The 16,704-nt window shown below is 42.2% G+C and overlaps 1 protein-coding gene across 1 annotated transcript; it reads right to left on the bottom strand.

Moving 5' to 3' along the window:
- Nucleotides 1-2,253: 2,253 nt before the first annotated feature.
- perp (p53 apoptosis effector related to pmp22) lies at nt 2,254-13,560 on the bottom strand. The gene is made up of 3 exons (XM_070978251.1): nt 12,917-13,560; nt 6,843-6,983; nt 2,254-4,243 (listed from the first exon to the last, which is right to left on the bottom strand). Exons 1-3 carry the CDS (start codon nt 13,119-13,121, stop codon nt 4,032-4,034), a joined length of 558 nt encoding a protein of 185 aa, XP_070834352.1. The 5' UTR covers nt 13,122-13,560; the 3' UTR covers nt 2,254-4,031.
- Nucleotides 13,561-16,704: the final 3,144 nt, after the last annotated feature.

The raw sequence follows: 16,704 nt of genomic DNA on the forward strand, positions 1-16,704 counted from the left end.
GCTAATTTTCATTTTATTTTGAATTTTACACCCCTCTGAAATACAGCAGCTCCATGATGACTGCTTGGTGAGGTGGAAAGTAAATAAGTATATTTGCTTGAGTACAGTTTTCATGTACTTTACATACTTTTACTTCTTATACTTCTTTTTACTTGCCTGACTGCTGTCATTTTTTTACATTAAGATTTGGCATTAGCAAACATATGAGACACTTACAGCATGTTGATATTGTTGTTGTATTAAGGTAATAATAATAATAATAATAAAAAAATGAATATACATTTGTGTTGCTGAAGTTCTTTCTTCTGCCCTTTCCCACAGATCATGTCATAATCTCTCTTGTGACTCTTTGGAGGGGAACCACAGGATTGAACGATCCGACCTCCCCCAGCTATGACAGTAAAATGCTATTTACACAATGATGTATCAGTATTAACCATCTAATCAGGTCATAACAATGTTAACAGTCACAGGGGCAAGGAGAGTACTTTTTATCCTTTAAGAACATTTTGCTGATAATGTGTCTCTACTTTACTTGTAATGGACTATTTTTTAGATTGGTGTATTTTTAATTAAGAATAAGAATCTGAATACTTCTTCCACCACTGCTATTCAGTGGACTAGAAATTTAAGTTACATTTTTGTAGTCGTGGTCCAAATCCCCACTAGGGGTCGTCAAAGCTTTATGGGGAGTTGAGAGGCCTTCTTGATTTTAAGGGTTGTGAGAAAACCTTTGCTGTTATTTTTAACGTTATATAGATAGTTATAAAGATACAGTAGGGATTATTTTGAGACCATAACACAAGCTCCATTCACAGAGCCGTCGCTCTCTGCTAAAAAGACTCATCCTGCATTAGAAAAGACACACATTTAAAACAACCAAAGTCTTAACAGAACAATGGCCAAGTGTCACAGAGAAGGAAACAATGACTTTATTTAAAAAAAAAAAAAAGAAGCCTTTTAAGTGAAGCATTGTTTAAAAAAATCAAAGAACAATTCATAATATGTGCAAAAAGTTCCTAAAAACATCAGGAAATCTCACTTCTGATGCGATATTTATGAGAAATAATCAAAATTCATCCAAATCGCTTGTATTACATTAACGTCCTGCAGTTCTTGTGTTCACTTTTTGTGTTATTCTGTACTGTTATTGTCATGCACTGAATATAACATGAAAAATCCATAAAATATGTCTCTTAGTCAGGGGTCATCAGTTCACTCAGTGATAGAAAAGAGGTTCCTGAATGAAAAAGGTTGTGACTCAGTGTGAATTAATGTAAAGCTCAGTGAAATGTAATGTAACCACTGTATGTTTGAGGATTATGAATGAGCTGAGCTGACGCTATTTATTGGCAGAGGGCATTTCCATCTGGTTCTAGTGGAGGTAAATGTTAATAATACAGCTGCAGTTGCTATAGGGGGGCTTCATGCTCGAACATGTCGATCCCTGTCAATGCTGCCCTGAGATTTACTGTAAAGTAAAATGAGACGTGATGCGACTGGAAGACGAACACTGAGGAAAAGGCACGGTGCCTTCTTTGGTGTCTATCTTGTTCTTGCTTGTTCTCCTGCCTAACCTTCACTCTCTCATCTACTTTCCTTTCCTCTCCACCCTTCTGTCCCTCACACTACATTTCTCACCCTCATGTCTCTTTGTGTGCCCTCTGCACTCTGTTCTCTCCACCCTTTTCACAGAGAAACCAGAGCTGTCAAGACATGCTGAGCAAAGTCTAATTCTCACTGAGGCCTGTTCCAGGGTGGGGCTCTCTGGGTGTGTCCATGACTCATATCTGTGGATCTGCACCTTGTTTATCAGCTATGTTTCTCTATGTGCCTGCATTTGTGTGTACGGTGAGTACGAGCACAAACACTGAGCGGGGAACATCATTAACATGCAGGCTGCAACAGGATTTTCTGCCTGACCTCATTCACATTATGAACAAAAATCTCAAACTTGCGTGGTGATTTGGCAAAAGTACATTTGGGTGTCTGCAAGATATTTATTTTGATGTTTATCTGCAGTGGCTCTTGAGAAATTTGACTATATTTATTGTCTGCTGCCAAGTGGAGACAGGATTACGAAACATTTGCACACCAACTTAGAAACTCCCTCCGTCCCCTTTGTCCTTTCCTCCTCTTTCTAATGTTTGTTTCCTGCAGCCTCCTGCTCCTCTCTCACACTCTTCATCCCTATGAATGTAAACATGGCTGCCGCATTGTAAGAATGAGTCAGGAAATGAAACCGCTTCCAAAAAAAAAAAGAAACTCTTTATTGCATAAAAATACACAGACTACCAAAAATAATCAATTCATACTACGGTAGAAGAAGAGCCGGGTGATTTCCAGATGAATGTTAATGAGACATTCTCTACAGCACAGTAAATACCCATGCAGTGAATAAGCTGGCATCGAAAACACAGTCATGCCCATATGTAAAAGCATGTTTTGAAGTTTCTTCAAGCGTAAACCTGCCTGAATTTGCCCCCACTGTCAGTTAAAACTTCTACCGAATTACAATATTACTGCAGCTAATTTGCGTCACAAACAACTCCAACGATTTACTACTAATCTAAGATCAATCCTCACGTTTCGTTCACGGTCCTCAGAACTCTCCGGAATATGTTGGGAAAACAAAATAACTTGGTCTTGTGTGAGCATGAATTTGGTCTTGGCATGAGCAGCCGTGCGACTGGTGACAGGGATTAAGCGGGAGTCAGTAAAACCAGAGTGACGAGTCTGAAAGGACATTCAAGGACTCACAGCGCTGAAGAAGCTAAGGCACAGGTTCAACACAGTAATGTCAGGAGATTGTGCACCTTGGTCTCAGTGTCTCGCCAAACCAGCAGATGGTCAGCTACAGGAGCATTATCAAAACTTATGAAGGCTTTTAGAAAATACATGATCGGTCATCTGTCTGTCTGACTGAAAGAAACATTTTAATCTTTCAAGGAACTCAGTTGTTTTGGTCTCCTCTCTGAATGTACCCTCTCTGAGGCAGGAAAAGCACAACATGAGCTTCTGAGTTTATACTGTTCCCTTAAAAGCAAAGTTTGGACTATTTTTGCCATTTAGTGAATATTACAAAAAGTCTTGGTCAAGATGGAAACAAGCACTCAAATTGTTTTTTAAATGTGCATGAGACAGATTAACCATCAAAGTCAATGAGACTATATTAAATTTGCTTCCACTCGCAGTCACAGTGTCTACTCATGAAGTGTGTTATTAGCAGTGTTCAGGACAGATACAAAGACAGCACAGCAAACTCCCACAGTTATACCCCTTTGTTGATGAGTAAATAAGAACAAAAAAAAAATCTGGAGACAAACAGCAGATAAGATTTGTCAAAAAAATGCATAAAAAAGGTGCAAACACGACTGTTAAACCACACGTACAGATCCATACAGTTCCATAGCTTACATTCAGCCTCTGAGTCCAAACCTTTGCTTCCTTCTTATCTTATGCACAGCAACATACAGAGGACAGGAAACGCTTCGCAGAACAAAGAAAAAGTAATTATAATAAATGGGGAGAAACCACATGATGATTAATGACTCCTTTCTTCCTTTTTTGGTCTGAAACACTACCAAAGTTTATAGAGATCTCAAATAAAGCAGGCTGGAGCTATGCTTTACACATAATTACATCCCTTAGGTTAAGTGCACTTGGGTGATGTTGCATTGAGAAGTAGAGGTAAAAAAGTACAGATAAAATAAGGAATATGCTTCACTCAAATGCAGAATGTGGGGAAAAAAACATTTTGATGATGCTGACTTCTAAAATAGAGGTCTGTACACGAACAGATGCGACATCCAATCACAGTCCACTTCAAATGAATGAATCACGCTTCTGCCTTCACTCTTGGATAGTGGAGGAAGGTTTTCTCCAATGCAGGAACCAAAATGAACTGAACTAAGCCATCGTGGATCTTTGGTGAAATGGTACAGTGTAAAAATGTCCAATGGCCGGCACAGATCTGGCTCTGAGTGAAGGGTGGAAATGGCTGTAATTGGGCCGGTGTGCAGGTTTTGTCTTCAAGCAGAGGAGTAGAGGTATTTGGTCTTGGCCAGGCCGGTCAGCTCGTCCTCGTAGCGTGGCAGGCAGCAGAAGAGGATGGCGCAGCCGATGCAGAGGATGGTGGCGCCCCAGCCGAAGCCGTAGGCCCAGGTGTAGTAATAATGGCCCTCGAAGATCAGCTCGTTGAATTTGACGGGGTAGATGATCAGCGCGATGACCTGGAGAACCACTGCAGAGGGAGAGAGAGGAGTTAGACGACTGCACAGAGCAGGAAACAGAAACACCGTACAGTCAGCCACACAGCCGGCGGGACAAACAGACTGTACTAACAGCAAGGTGTGGAAAATACCTTCGCACAAGTGTGTTAGAGTGACATCAACAAAGCAACATCTACGAGGTGAGTCAGTATTCGCAGCAGCGATCAGATCTATCCCAGAAACACACGCTGGCACTGACGGCTGCCTGTCAGAGTTTCCAAACAGATGTTCTGAAGTAAGGTGTGACACTGACATGCCCCGCGAAAGGTTCTTTATCCTCCACGACCTTAAGAAAAGGCACGGCAGGCGGTGAGTCAGACGTGACACAGGGACGGTTTGATTTAATCAGAAACACCGTGACCATTCCTGAATTTTACTTAAAAGAAGTTCGGTGGCGTTTTTGCCCTGAGAGGTGAGGAGGATGAACAGCACGTCACCAATGACTCAACGAGTCAAACGACCACATTGCCTTTTGTTTATATGTCTGATGAGTCCTGGTTCTGAATATTTAATCCAGTGTAAACATCATAAAGCTTCAATGACGAGCTGGAACAAGTATTGGCCCTTCATTAAATTACCACCAAGCAACCATCAGATTACATCAACACGGGTTGTTCAATGATCTCAGAGGATTCATACAACCCACAGATCAGAGACACGTCCATTATTTCTGATACGTGTCGAGCTGGTGAGATGAAAGCACGGCAGAGGGATCAGTAAATATAGCTCTAATCCAGTTACTCTTTTCTAATCTTCCTCTTCTCTGACTGATAAAAGAGTCATTCTGTGCCACCGATGGGAGCCAAGCGCTAATTTCCTCTGTTGCTACAACAGTGTGACGCCAACAGACCGCATTCAACCGTCTGCCTGGCACGTTTAAAGCAGACATCACCGTCCCGGCGAGCTGTGACTGGCTGCCTCACCTGTCAGCCTGGCAGTGAAAAGCTGCGTGTTCGTCTCTGTTTGTCCCACGTTCTCAGAGTGTGAGTCAGTCGGATAAACAATAAACCAGATGTTCCCATGGTAACGTCACCAAAGACCTCACCCTTCCGCGCTCCCGTGGCGAACGTCTAACTTTCGGCTCCGTCCACTCCCCTTGTCTCTCGCTGCTTGTCCTCTGACATCATCACCCGTCACTGAAAGTTTGACTTCCACGTTATCTCCTCTGCTCTTACACATGCCGCTAACCTGCGTCTGTCTGCCCGACCGTGACGTCTAACACGCTCTGCCTCAGTCTGAGGAAACACTGTTCCCACAAACCTCTTAAACCCTCATTTTACAAAAGAGCTTTAAATGACTGTAAGTCAAATTTAGTGAAAAACCCCATATTAAGCTACACATATTCATCATTAACTAGTTGATTATTAGCCCTCATATTAACTCATTATTGTCTTATTGCAGGGGTTAGGGTATTAAGATCGTAATTCATGTACAACTACATCCTTACTTGCTATCAATAAGCAGTAATTAGGAGGTTATTGAGGGAAAACTTTCAATTTATGGCCCAGCGGTTGTAGAACATGAGTAACAATAAGTGCTTTATAATAACTAATGAAGAGCCAATGTGCTACTAATATCTATTCTAGTAAGCAGCTAGTTACTGGTGAATATCCGTACCTCAATATAATGTGCTACTAAAGTGTCTTTGTTTTGTTTTTATTTGTTTCTCACTTGACAGCAGGACTGGGTATTGATTATTCATTAACAGACAGAGCTGGCCTCACGGGCTTGGCCTGATTTATAGTCTTGTTTTACTCTTTGATCAAATACTTATTGATTTAATTCATGGCTGCTCATGTTTAGACATTTAGCATCAGAACTTTGGTTTCTTCTGTTCAGCGGTTCAAGGAAGGTACTCGTATCTTATCAGCAGCAGTTGAGTAAAACACGAAAGTCAACCAGACTTTCTGCTGGCGGTGTCAAATCAGGCAAATGGTTTCAGTTTTACCCGATAAGGGTTTGAGATTTGTGCCACCACAGTACAACTGAGATGAAACGAACGAAAAAATACTCTTAATAATTCAGCAGCAATATGTCTGTCTAGACACAACGTCCTAGCCACTCTCCCTGTGAAGGGACTATTTCCTCTGTGAAGCTGCCACAAAGCCGCAAAACCTCGTTTTACTACCACGAGGGTCAAGTGAGAAAAAAATGCTTGTTTTTAGTGATTTGGGAGGACTGTTCCTTTAATCCAACCAGCCATCTCTCCGAGGTCGTTCCCTGAAACTGCAGTTAAATTGCTGCAGTTAAAGTCTCCACATGCGAGCATAAACATGTTCTCTGAGGATGAAGATCAAGCCCTCAATCTGTGAGGCCTGAGGTGTCTCTCTTATCAGCTGTAGTAATTTAAGGTGGAGTGTTTCATCACATTTTCCAAAGAAGTACAACTGGAACAGGTTGAATCTGGATGACACTCTTCGCTTGGTGTCTTTCAATGTTATTCCTCTTAAAATAACAAAGCGCAGATTTTGTGCTGCCAACGCCACCTGACTCCGCTTCAAACACTCAGGATTTACCACCAGCCAGAATTCAGCAGGACTGGAAGCCTGTTCAGACGTGTGCGCATCTTACCGACAACGATCAGCATTGCTCCTATAACAGGCAGAAGAGCGGTGTTGAGCGAGCAGCACAGAGCCACACAGGAGACGATGAAGGCGATGATGAGGATGATGAGGCCGAGGATCATCAGAGCAGCCACTGCCTGGGCCCAAGCTGCAGTCCAACACAAACAAACAGAAAAATAAGTTAGAAATACTCGTAAAAACCTTTTGTATTTGAATTCTTAATCATTTTTTTTTAGAATTTCAGGTTATTTTTGGAGCTTTGTTCCTTGATTATCTCGTCATGGTTTATCAGGTTTTGGTTTATCAAGACGATAATGTCCTCCTGCGTACAGGCTGACAGCTGTATACATTCAGGGACAAATCTGACAAATCGTTAACATTTCAACGCTTCCCGATTGATCAGCAAATGAAAAGACAGTCGATAATGAAAATCCAGAGGGACATTTGGCCACATTTTAAGGTAAAACAACATATTTCATAACCAATGTTAAGACAAGCGCTAACGTTAGCATTCAGCCACTTCCTCGGTAACACAGGACAGCTGTCAAAATACTGTGAAATACCCACACACACCTATTTAAGCCTGGAGGTAAAATGCACTGGATGTAATCAGGCTTCAGAGCGGATCAGGTGTCTGAAACTCAACCTACGTCTTTGTGTAGAAGCACAGAACTCAAAGCAGCAGCTGCTCATTACATTATGTTTCACGTATGATGTAGTGAATGCAAACGATGTAACCATTTCTGTCTGAGTAGTTTGCAGGCTGCTGGTGAATTTAGGTGCTCAGCTTTTGATGCTTTGTTCCTGAAAATGAGTGGACGCGTTGCGCAAAGCGTCTTTCGTCGCTGCCGCAGCTGAGCTCTGTCTCACGGCGAGGAGCATGACCTCATTCCGACACATCCTACGGGGTCAGCGAGGTTCAAGCTGATACCGAGAGCGACGGAGACGGCCTGGCTTGTTGCTACACACACCAGCCACACCCTCAACAGCAACACTTTCGATTTCCGCGTCGCCCTGTGACGATCTGAGGACGCGGCCTCTATAATTATAAAGGAACGCGAAGCACCGATACGGTCTAAAACAAACAGCTCCCATCATGCCTGCTTGCATTTGCTTGTATCAAAAAACTGTAACTAAAACAATAATTATTTAGTAATAACTCTAAATACTAATGTGCAATAATGCAGGTAATGCAAGCGTTTTTCTATACGGTCAGACTACACCGAAGTCACACCCGATTTACTGTTACTGGATCTGACAACACCCTAAATCATTCATACAGGTGTGTGTGTGCGTTCAGGTAAAACTCTACGCACCTCAGCCTGAGGTGTTTCTTTCATCATGCACACAGTGACACACGGCAGACTAGTTCCACTGGTTCAATGTTCCTCACGGTGGATTCTTTAACATTTACCGTGTCAGGACCGGAATAATGGATTCTCTTATCTTATGCATCATCAACACATTACTGCAGGGGAGGGAGCGGCTTCTCTGCAGCTCCAAAAAACAAATAAGAGCCAGCTGAACATTCTCATGATTTCCCTCTGATTCTGTTAATTGGATTATCACAAAATAAAAGTTAACATCACACAGAAACCCTCAAGAATTTAATTGAATAAAAAGCTGCAGCCTCCATCAGAGTTGGTCTGAACACCCCTGCACCAGGTTAGCTTGTCCAACACTGAATGACTGCTGTGTAATAGCTGAGGCTAAAAACAACCACACAGCGGCCGAAAATCAGCTTGCTACATTACCAAGCACAAGAAAATAATTAGCTTAGCGTTCCAGCACCCAGCGGCGACAATCCCTCATCTGCACGGTGAAGATTTTTAATTCACTAAAAGTGTTCGGGCTCAACCTCAACCTGCGTGTGGGCATGTCCGCATTGCTTCTCTGCACGTCACACCGCTGTTTTCCAACTTAAAATGTGCACATTCGTGAGAAAACAAAGGAGGGAAGGAACTCTAGTTGTTGCCGTCATATAAAATCTGTCGAAGTCCTTTAAAATGCTACCAAACGTTCTTCTCACATTGTTCTCTTCACGCCTGGATGCTTCCGGTTCTGCCTCCCTCAGTGAGCGTGCTCCTTCGTGAGGGCTTCTCTTATACATACATGTTGAAGTGTGTGTGTGAGTGTGTGTGTGTGTGTTTGTGCCAGAGCCTGCTGTGTCCTCACGGCTGAGTGTTTGTCTCTGGGGAATGTTGTGCAGTTTCTTCGCATTGTGAGAATGTCTGGGTGTGTCTGTGGGCGAGCGCTATAAACCGCCTGCCTCGATCACTCCTACATAATGCCATCCAGCTGTTCAGCATCTGTTTCTTCTTCTGATCAAAACTAACAGAGATCAGGCTTTAGCTGCTGCGCTTTCACACTGGAGGAGGAAAACTGTGGCTTTCTCATGAAAACACACCTCTGAATTGTGCAAGTTAATACACTCTCAGACACTATTCGTCTCTCCCACACACACTGCATGAAGCTTTGGCCGTGACAAATGTGTTTGCTCTGAAGCTTGCATTCAGACCGGCCCTGGCCATACAGTCAAGGATAATATTCATCAAAAGCTCTTAGAAAAGGGCTTTCACGCAGGCAGCAGGGATCAACTTGACACCCTGCACTTTCCTTGAAAAGATTTTAATGGGACACCTGCCCAGCCAGCAGCTCTGGGTGCTGGGAACACAGTGCCAGCGTTTTAATCCAGGCTTTATGAAGCGCTTTTACTCGGTGAAAAGGAAAAACCTTTGAGTTTACAGCCATGTGACTGGAATTCAGCAGCGGAGGTGCAAGAAAGTGAGCCATGTGTTCGTCTGTACGAGAGGGCGATGTGGATGAAATCTCCTGCGATGATGCACAGAGGCTGAAAGAAACACGCAATTAACTGAGGATTTGCTTTACATGACGGTAAACTGAATATGTTTGGGTTTTTGGGCTGATGGTCAGATTAAATAAGGAATCTAAAGACAGCACTTGGAGCTCTGCCTTTTAAATAATTAGCTGAGGAAAAGCAGTGGCAGATGAACTGATAGCAACAGTGATGGTTGTTAATTTTATGCTCCGCTGTCAATATATTGTGGGATTTTCCAGAAAATCAACTGGAGAAGCTGTTCATGGAGAAAACACGAATGAATTTTGGTGCATAAATCATGTAAAAATCAAATGTTTTTTTTCTGTCCTTTTCTTTTCCTTATCATTTTCTCTTTGTTTCCTCTTTACAAATTGATCTTACCTTCTTACTCTTGACCTTCCTATTCTCCATCATCCTTTTTATTTTATTTGCTCTTGACCTAAACGTGTTCAGCCTGTTTACTGGCCCTCTGTTGGGCCCTCTGCTCTATAAAGCACTTTGCAAACCTTGTTTTTAAAAGCTGCTATATAAATAAAGTTCTTATTATCATTAAAAAGCTGCACCTTAATATGACTGGTACGGCCAAATTTTTTTATTGTCGCTGTCATATCACCCTGCCCATGTGCAATGATTCACGAGGAACCAGTAATTATCTACTTTTCATCCATTTTGCCACGGGCACACTCCGTCATGAAAACGTGTTTATTCTTGTGGAGGAAAGCTGCAGCGAGTAAAGCCTTCACGGCGACACCGGGGGCGGCCTGAGCCGTACGACAACGTCCTGCATCTGCTCTTGCAGACTGGGCCGATCGTGTTTGTTTCCTCACTTCTCACTTCACCAACATATCCCCCACAAGTATTTAGGCCAAGCATGCTCAGAGGGAGATCTGGGTAAAAAGGCATCCGAGATGGAGCCAGCAGTATTCTGGCAGCTGCGGTGATCTTTTGTTTCACCACTTCAGTCCTGCTGAGACTCTCCAAAACAGGAGCAGCGCAAAAGAACGAAACTACTTCATGTGAAACTTCAAGGCTGGAAAATACTTCAAGCAGCAACTTGTGCATTATGAGAGCTAAATGAAAACATTTGTGTCTCAGCCTCTTCGGTTCCCACTCTTCACCGTCTGTACAACGGCTCTCCACTGCTGCTGTCACTGAGCCAAGATGGAGCGAAAAAAAGTGAAGGTCTGGAATTCATCGCTTTCTTTCCCATCAAGTTCCCATCAAACCAACATCAGCAAACACAAAGGAACACATGCACGTGATGAAACCCAAAAACACAAAGAGATATATGTTTCTCCACCTAAAGCAGAGAGTTTTTTCTTGTCTCTCAGCTTGCATCGAATGATTATTTTCATTATCGATTAATCTGCTTATTATTCTCTCAGTTTATCCTTTGGTTTTACATAATGTCACAAGATGTTTTTTTTTTTTGTTTGACCAACAGTCCAAAACCTCCCAAAAAATTCAATTTACTGTCACCTAAGAGCAAAAAAAAAGCAGCAAATTCTCACATCACGGAACGCGGAAGCATCAAAACTATTTTGATCGAAACACGAATGAAATGATTCATTTTATTTCCACCACATCGCATCACTGTGATGCGTGCAGCAGAGCTCGTCAGGGGTTAAACAGAGACTCTCATTCTTGATGTTGGGGTTTGCGGTTAGCGCTCGGGTTATGCTATAATGACTGAAATGGAGTTTCTGGAGACCACACTGTAAATAACAAAAGCGAAATATGAGGGAATATTTGGGCGTTTGGAGCTCTGATTAAGGGCTCTGCAGAAGCATATAAACTACTAACGCTGCCTCTTTTCAGACAAGCAAATGTTTTGTGAAGCAAGCTGGTCAAAAATGAGATGAAGGAGTGAAGGATCTCAGGGAACGTGCACGTTTTGGTTTGCAGATCACAACATGGAGCCGCCGTTATCTCCTCCTGGTGACTTCCACAGAGTCTGATAAGGGACAACAGTCCAGCCTTTGTGGATGGCGGTGGGTGTGGAAAAACACAAACACAACCTGAGAGGGCGAGAACAGAAGCCCGTTCTGTTCGCTTATTGTTCGACATCATTTCAGAGCGTCAGGGAGCTCCTGAATGTCCACTGAGGGAAAAGCTTGTTAACATTTTCTCTATAAATAGCCATATTTGTGTAAACAGGTCTCCACAGCCACCTTATCTGCTGCTTCTGTCTTTCCTGGCGTGTCGGTCACAAACTATTTCAAACAGTCCAAACCAGCTGGAGGCCTGATTCAGACTCCACTCTGTGAGCAGCTCTATGTTATTTCAAAGCTTAAAGCCACGTTTTTACTCTTTTCCCCCCAATGAGTCCCTGAAGAAGGTTAAGAGCCCTCCGTGGAGAACTATCAGCATTCATCTTTGGCTTTTTAGCCTGCAGGAAAAACAAGTTTAAGAAGAAAAAACAACCTAACCAGAGCTGCTGCTCTAGCTGGGAATGCACTGCCGCTGTCTGTTTCATGAGATTTTATCCAGCTGTGCGCCTGAATCTTTCTGATATGACACCGGCCTGCAGCTCACATTCAATCTCTGTGTATATTAAAATCAGATTAAAAGACAAAAATGTGCCGGCAGCAGGAGGTGAAAGAAGAAGCCAAAGGTAACTGAGCTGCTATGATCGGCATCACAACCTGTTCTACAGGAGGAGCAAAGCTTTCTGACAGGTGCAAAATGAAGGTAAAAATGAAAAACTGCTGTTTTTATTACATGTCATAAGCTTCTGTTCATGTTCTTTAATCGTCTTTTCCATCTTAATGCACATTATGAGGAGGGGGTGTCTCTCCTCCTTCCTTTTTTTTTCCATTTGTGAGCCTGGAAATCCCATTGAAACACTTTTGGGCTGTGAAAAATAAACCTAACTCATAAAGAGGGAGGCATTTCAAGGCAAAGTTAACTTGCAGAAGAGGCTGTCTGGGTGTTTTTTTCAACACCTGCATGAAAGCTGTCTGCTGTATTTGCCTGTGTTGGGAGTTATAAATCAGATAGTGAAGACCAAAGTTCAGGCCGCCTGGCAGAGAGTAGCAGGCCTCTTTCCTCCCTCAGCCTGGACTTTTTAGTTGTCGGCAGAGGTCGAGTCCTTCAGGTTACAATGCGTGTTTGTTGAATGTCACGCCCCAGCGACACGTCCACTGAACCAGCTCAGTTTATTGGCTCGATTACCGCCTGTATTTTCTCTATATTCGTGCCATTCGCTGTTGTCCTGCTGTTTGTGTGCCGTGTGTACTTACAGAACTCCATGAGCGACTTGTGGTCCCATTGGTCACTCCTGCCTCGGTACTGGTACCACATACTGGCGTAGTGAGACTTGGCGTCCTCGTCCTCGACCCATCCCGAGGTAGCGGCGATGGCGATGATGTCAAAAATAATGGCGAAGAGTAGCAGCAGGGGCACGATCCACCTGCATCGGGGGTAGGCGATCCCACAGCGAAACATGACCGACGATCGGAGTGTGTAGAGCGGGACAGAGAGAAGGCAGAGCTGTGGGCGAGCGCGGCACGGTCCGTCCGACTATATACTGCCTCTTGTGCGTCTTTGCGCAAAGGCTGTGTCAGAGGGTGTGGTGTGGATACCAGCTAGACACCCCACCCGAGTGTGTAATGCAACCTGTTTCGGGACCTGAAGGGCTGGGCTTGTCTGGCTTAAGCTGAATCAGGCCCAGCCCCGTTCAATGTGTCATATTACACCCACAAACTGCAGCCGCCTTTTTCACCTGAGTCCAGACTCCCTGCGATGGTTTTTAGTGGTAAATTTAGTCATTTTTAGGTTTTAGAATCACAACAGGTGACTGTAGACTGGGTGGTGAGTGGGTAGAGTGTCAGAGGCAAAGTACAAAAGGAGACAAGTGAGACAGAAGATGAGAAGATGCAGTACTGAGAACAGCCACAAGAGGGCAGTGCATGGAAAACTAGTTATAAAGGAAAATACATAATTATTTTATTTCTCCTTTGTAGTTAATTTCCTCTTCCCTTTACAAAAAGGCTCATGGGTATTTTTGACCAAGTAAATCTGAGGTAGTGACATGCCAACATGGGTATTTGTCAGTACTTCAGGAAATATTCAGATCCCATTCTTAAGTATAAGTATGAAAACCGCAGTGTAAAAAGTAAAAGTAACGCATTAAAAGTGTTTCAAGTAAAAGTATCTAAGTGTAATCAAGAAAATGGACTTAAAGTATTACAAGTAAAAGCACTCGGCCCCTGTGACTGTCATACTGTCATAATTACTCAAAGTGACACCTTCACTGTTCCAGTTCAGGCCACACCTCAAGATTATAGAGTGACTGAAAGGAAAGTCCTCACGTGTTTCTGCATTAAAAAGGACTTCATGAAAATGGTTGGTGATTAATTCTCAGTCTAGTGACTAACTGATTAATTGACTAATTGTTTCAACTGTACTTGCATAGCCTGTTTTGTATTTTATGAACTCCTCATATGTTTCGTACGCAAAAATCTGAATTTTTAACAAGGAACTAAAACTGTCAGATAGCTGAAATAAAGTAAAATGTACAGTGGAAAGTGGCCTGAAAAGAAATGAGTTAAGTTACCGTTTCATATTTAAAAACAAGTAACCACCACAGCTGTAAAAAGAAAGTTTAATTGTGGCTTGAACTCGGAGGATTAAGCTCATCATCTGAGTTCATTTGTGTGTTTTGATTTTAAGTCCTTTGATTTTGTTGTGTCTCGCTGATGTGTGTGACCTGGAGTTCTCTCCCTTTCATCGTGCCAAATAAACTTAATTGAACTAAAGAAAAAAAGAAATTAAATGAAATACTTCAATAATCTTTTGTTACTTTACACACTTTGCTTTCACTGCTTCAAGTACAATAACTGTATTTTTAGCTGCTAACCTGTTCTGTGCATGCGGACACAAAACAGTTTACCCAGCAAGCAATTTAAGTCCCTCAAGGACAATTTTTGTCTTGGATTATTTTTAAAAACTTCTCTCAGAACAATTTATGGTCATACTGCTCAGGGGCTTTTATGCTTTTTATTAAATTACAGGTGTATTTGTTTTTGAAATTCTGCTGCTGTGACACTTGCACAGGATCAATAAAGTTTATTTTATCTTATGATAAATGTAACAAATGCAGACGCCTCTGAACAGGACACTGGGGGTTACTGAATGGTTTTAAGAGTATGAAATGATGTGAATCCAATGCTCTGGCCTTCACAGTCACCATATCTCAACCTGCCCGAACACCTCTGGGACATTTTGGACTTTGCATGATTGATCAAAACACCAGACGAGGGAAAATCTTTTGGAAGAATGGCTGACATCTGCAGGCGATGCACGGTGCTTCGCAGACGGTGGATTGCACAACAACTCTGATGACACTTGGACAGCAGGCTTCATGCTTTTATTGGGAGGCTCTCTGATTCACAGCTGTCAGCACTCCTAAGCTTAAATAAAACTGATGCAATGTCTCAATCAAAAACCGTGAGAGCTTACAGATTCTGTCGGTGATTCATGCCCAAAAGACGTCACCGGGTGACATAATCAATTTAAGTGTTAATACACTGATGTCCACAGCGGGGAGACAGTACTCTGTGTTTGTAGATATAATATTTGCTATCTAACACAGCACCATGTTTTTAAAGTGGGTTGTGATTTTAATATTGAGAGTTGCTGCTGCTGTGAGGTGAGAGCTTGTTATAGGTGTCAGGTGAGACGTGTAACACGCTTCATCATCTACAGCTACATCATTTACTCTTTGAAAGATGAGATTCAAACAAATACGGCAGAGGACAGTTTGTGTTTGTGTCTGCGCACTTTGGCAACGATCAGTGGTGGAAGATGTACTCAGATCCTTTATGCAAAGTCCTGCATTCAAAATTCTACTCAGCTCTGCTCTCCTGTTAGTTTTGTGGCGGTGCAGTTTACCACTTTTCATTCTTATAAGACCACGATGTCATGAGGACTGTGTGTTGGCCCTTCGAACCTGTCCAGCAAGCCTACGTACCTTCACTTTAGACAGTAAATTCTTGCAGCTTTACCTGTTTGCCTGCGTCTGGGTCCCTCCCCCACTGCCTCTCTCCCCCTCCCCCAAACACCAGCACTGCCTTGCATGACTGCAGTTTGAGATTAATTTAGCAGCGTATTAAAAAACACATGTCAGTCTATGTGGGGCCTTTACTATATTAACAACGAATCACATTTAGGATGTTGATCATGTGTTTTTTATGTATGTATGTATGTATGTATGTATGTATGTTAAATAAGTAAAAAGTACAATGTTTCCCTCTGATGTGTTTACTTATGTGCAGTTCTTGAGTAAATGTACTTATATTGTATTATAGTATTGATCTCCATCATGAAACCACAGCTTGTGCAACAGTAATGTTTTGAGTGCAATAATGACAAAGAAACATGAAGACACTGACAAGTATAGATTGTTTTATTTGGTCTGTGTCAGGCCAAGTCACATTAACATATTATTATGATATAATAAAAAAAACAAATAATAAAATTCTAAAAAATGCATTTGATTTTTATTGCGAAAAAACAACACTTGCACCCTGGGTATAATGCTATTTTGGGGACATCTGGGCTTAAAAAAAAAAAAAAAAAAAACAGGATGAAAACAATAACACGTTTGCTCCTTAAAGGTTAAACTGCAGTTTGTGCTGAGGTTGTCTTCAAAACATTTTCACATAAACCAGGGAATCATAACAATGATTCTTTGGCTTCATAAAGCCTGGAATAATTCATGGTTTTACAGGTTACGCCACACACACACACACACACACACACACACACACACACACACACACACACACACACACACACACACACACACACACACACACACACACACACGTAACTCAAACTGAGTTGATTACCTGAGTGTAATTTGTTCTGTCTTCAGTCTCTTTATTTTTAAAATAGATGCAAATTGATTTCTAGCATGTAACAGTCAATTCTTCCCAACAAATCTAACCACTTTTTTGAAGTTTACAAACATTCCTACTTCCTCTCCTGATTTATTTCCCATTCAAATGTCACAAATTCATGGTTT

The sequence above is a fragment of the Chaetodon trifascialis genome, chromosome 13 (assembly GCF_039877785.1).
Source record: "Chaetodon trifascialis isolate fChaTrf1 chromosome 13, fChaTrf1.hap1, whole genome shotgun sequence".
Lineage (NCBI taxonomy): Eukaryota > Metazoa > Chordata > Actinopteri > Chaetodontiformes > Chaetodontidae > Chaetodon > Chaetodon trifascialis.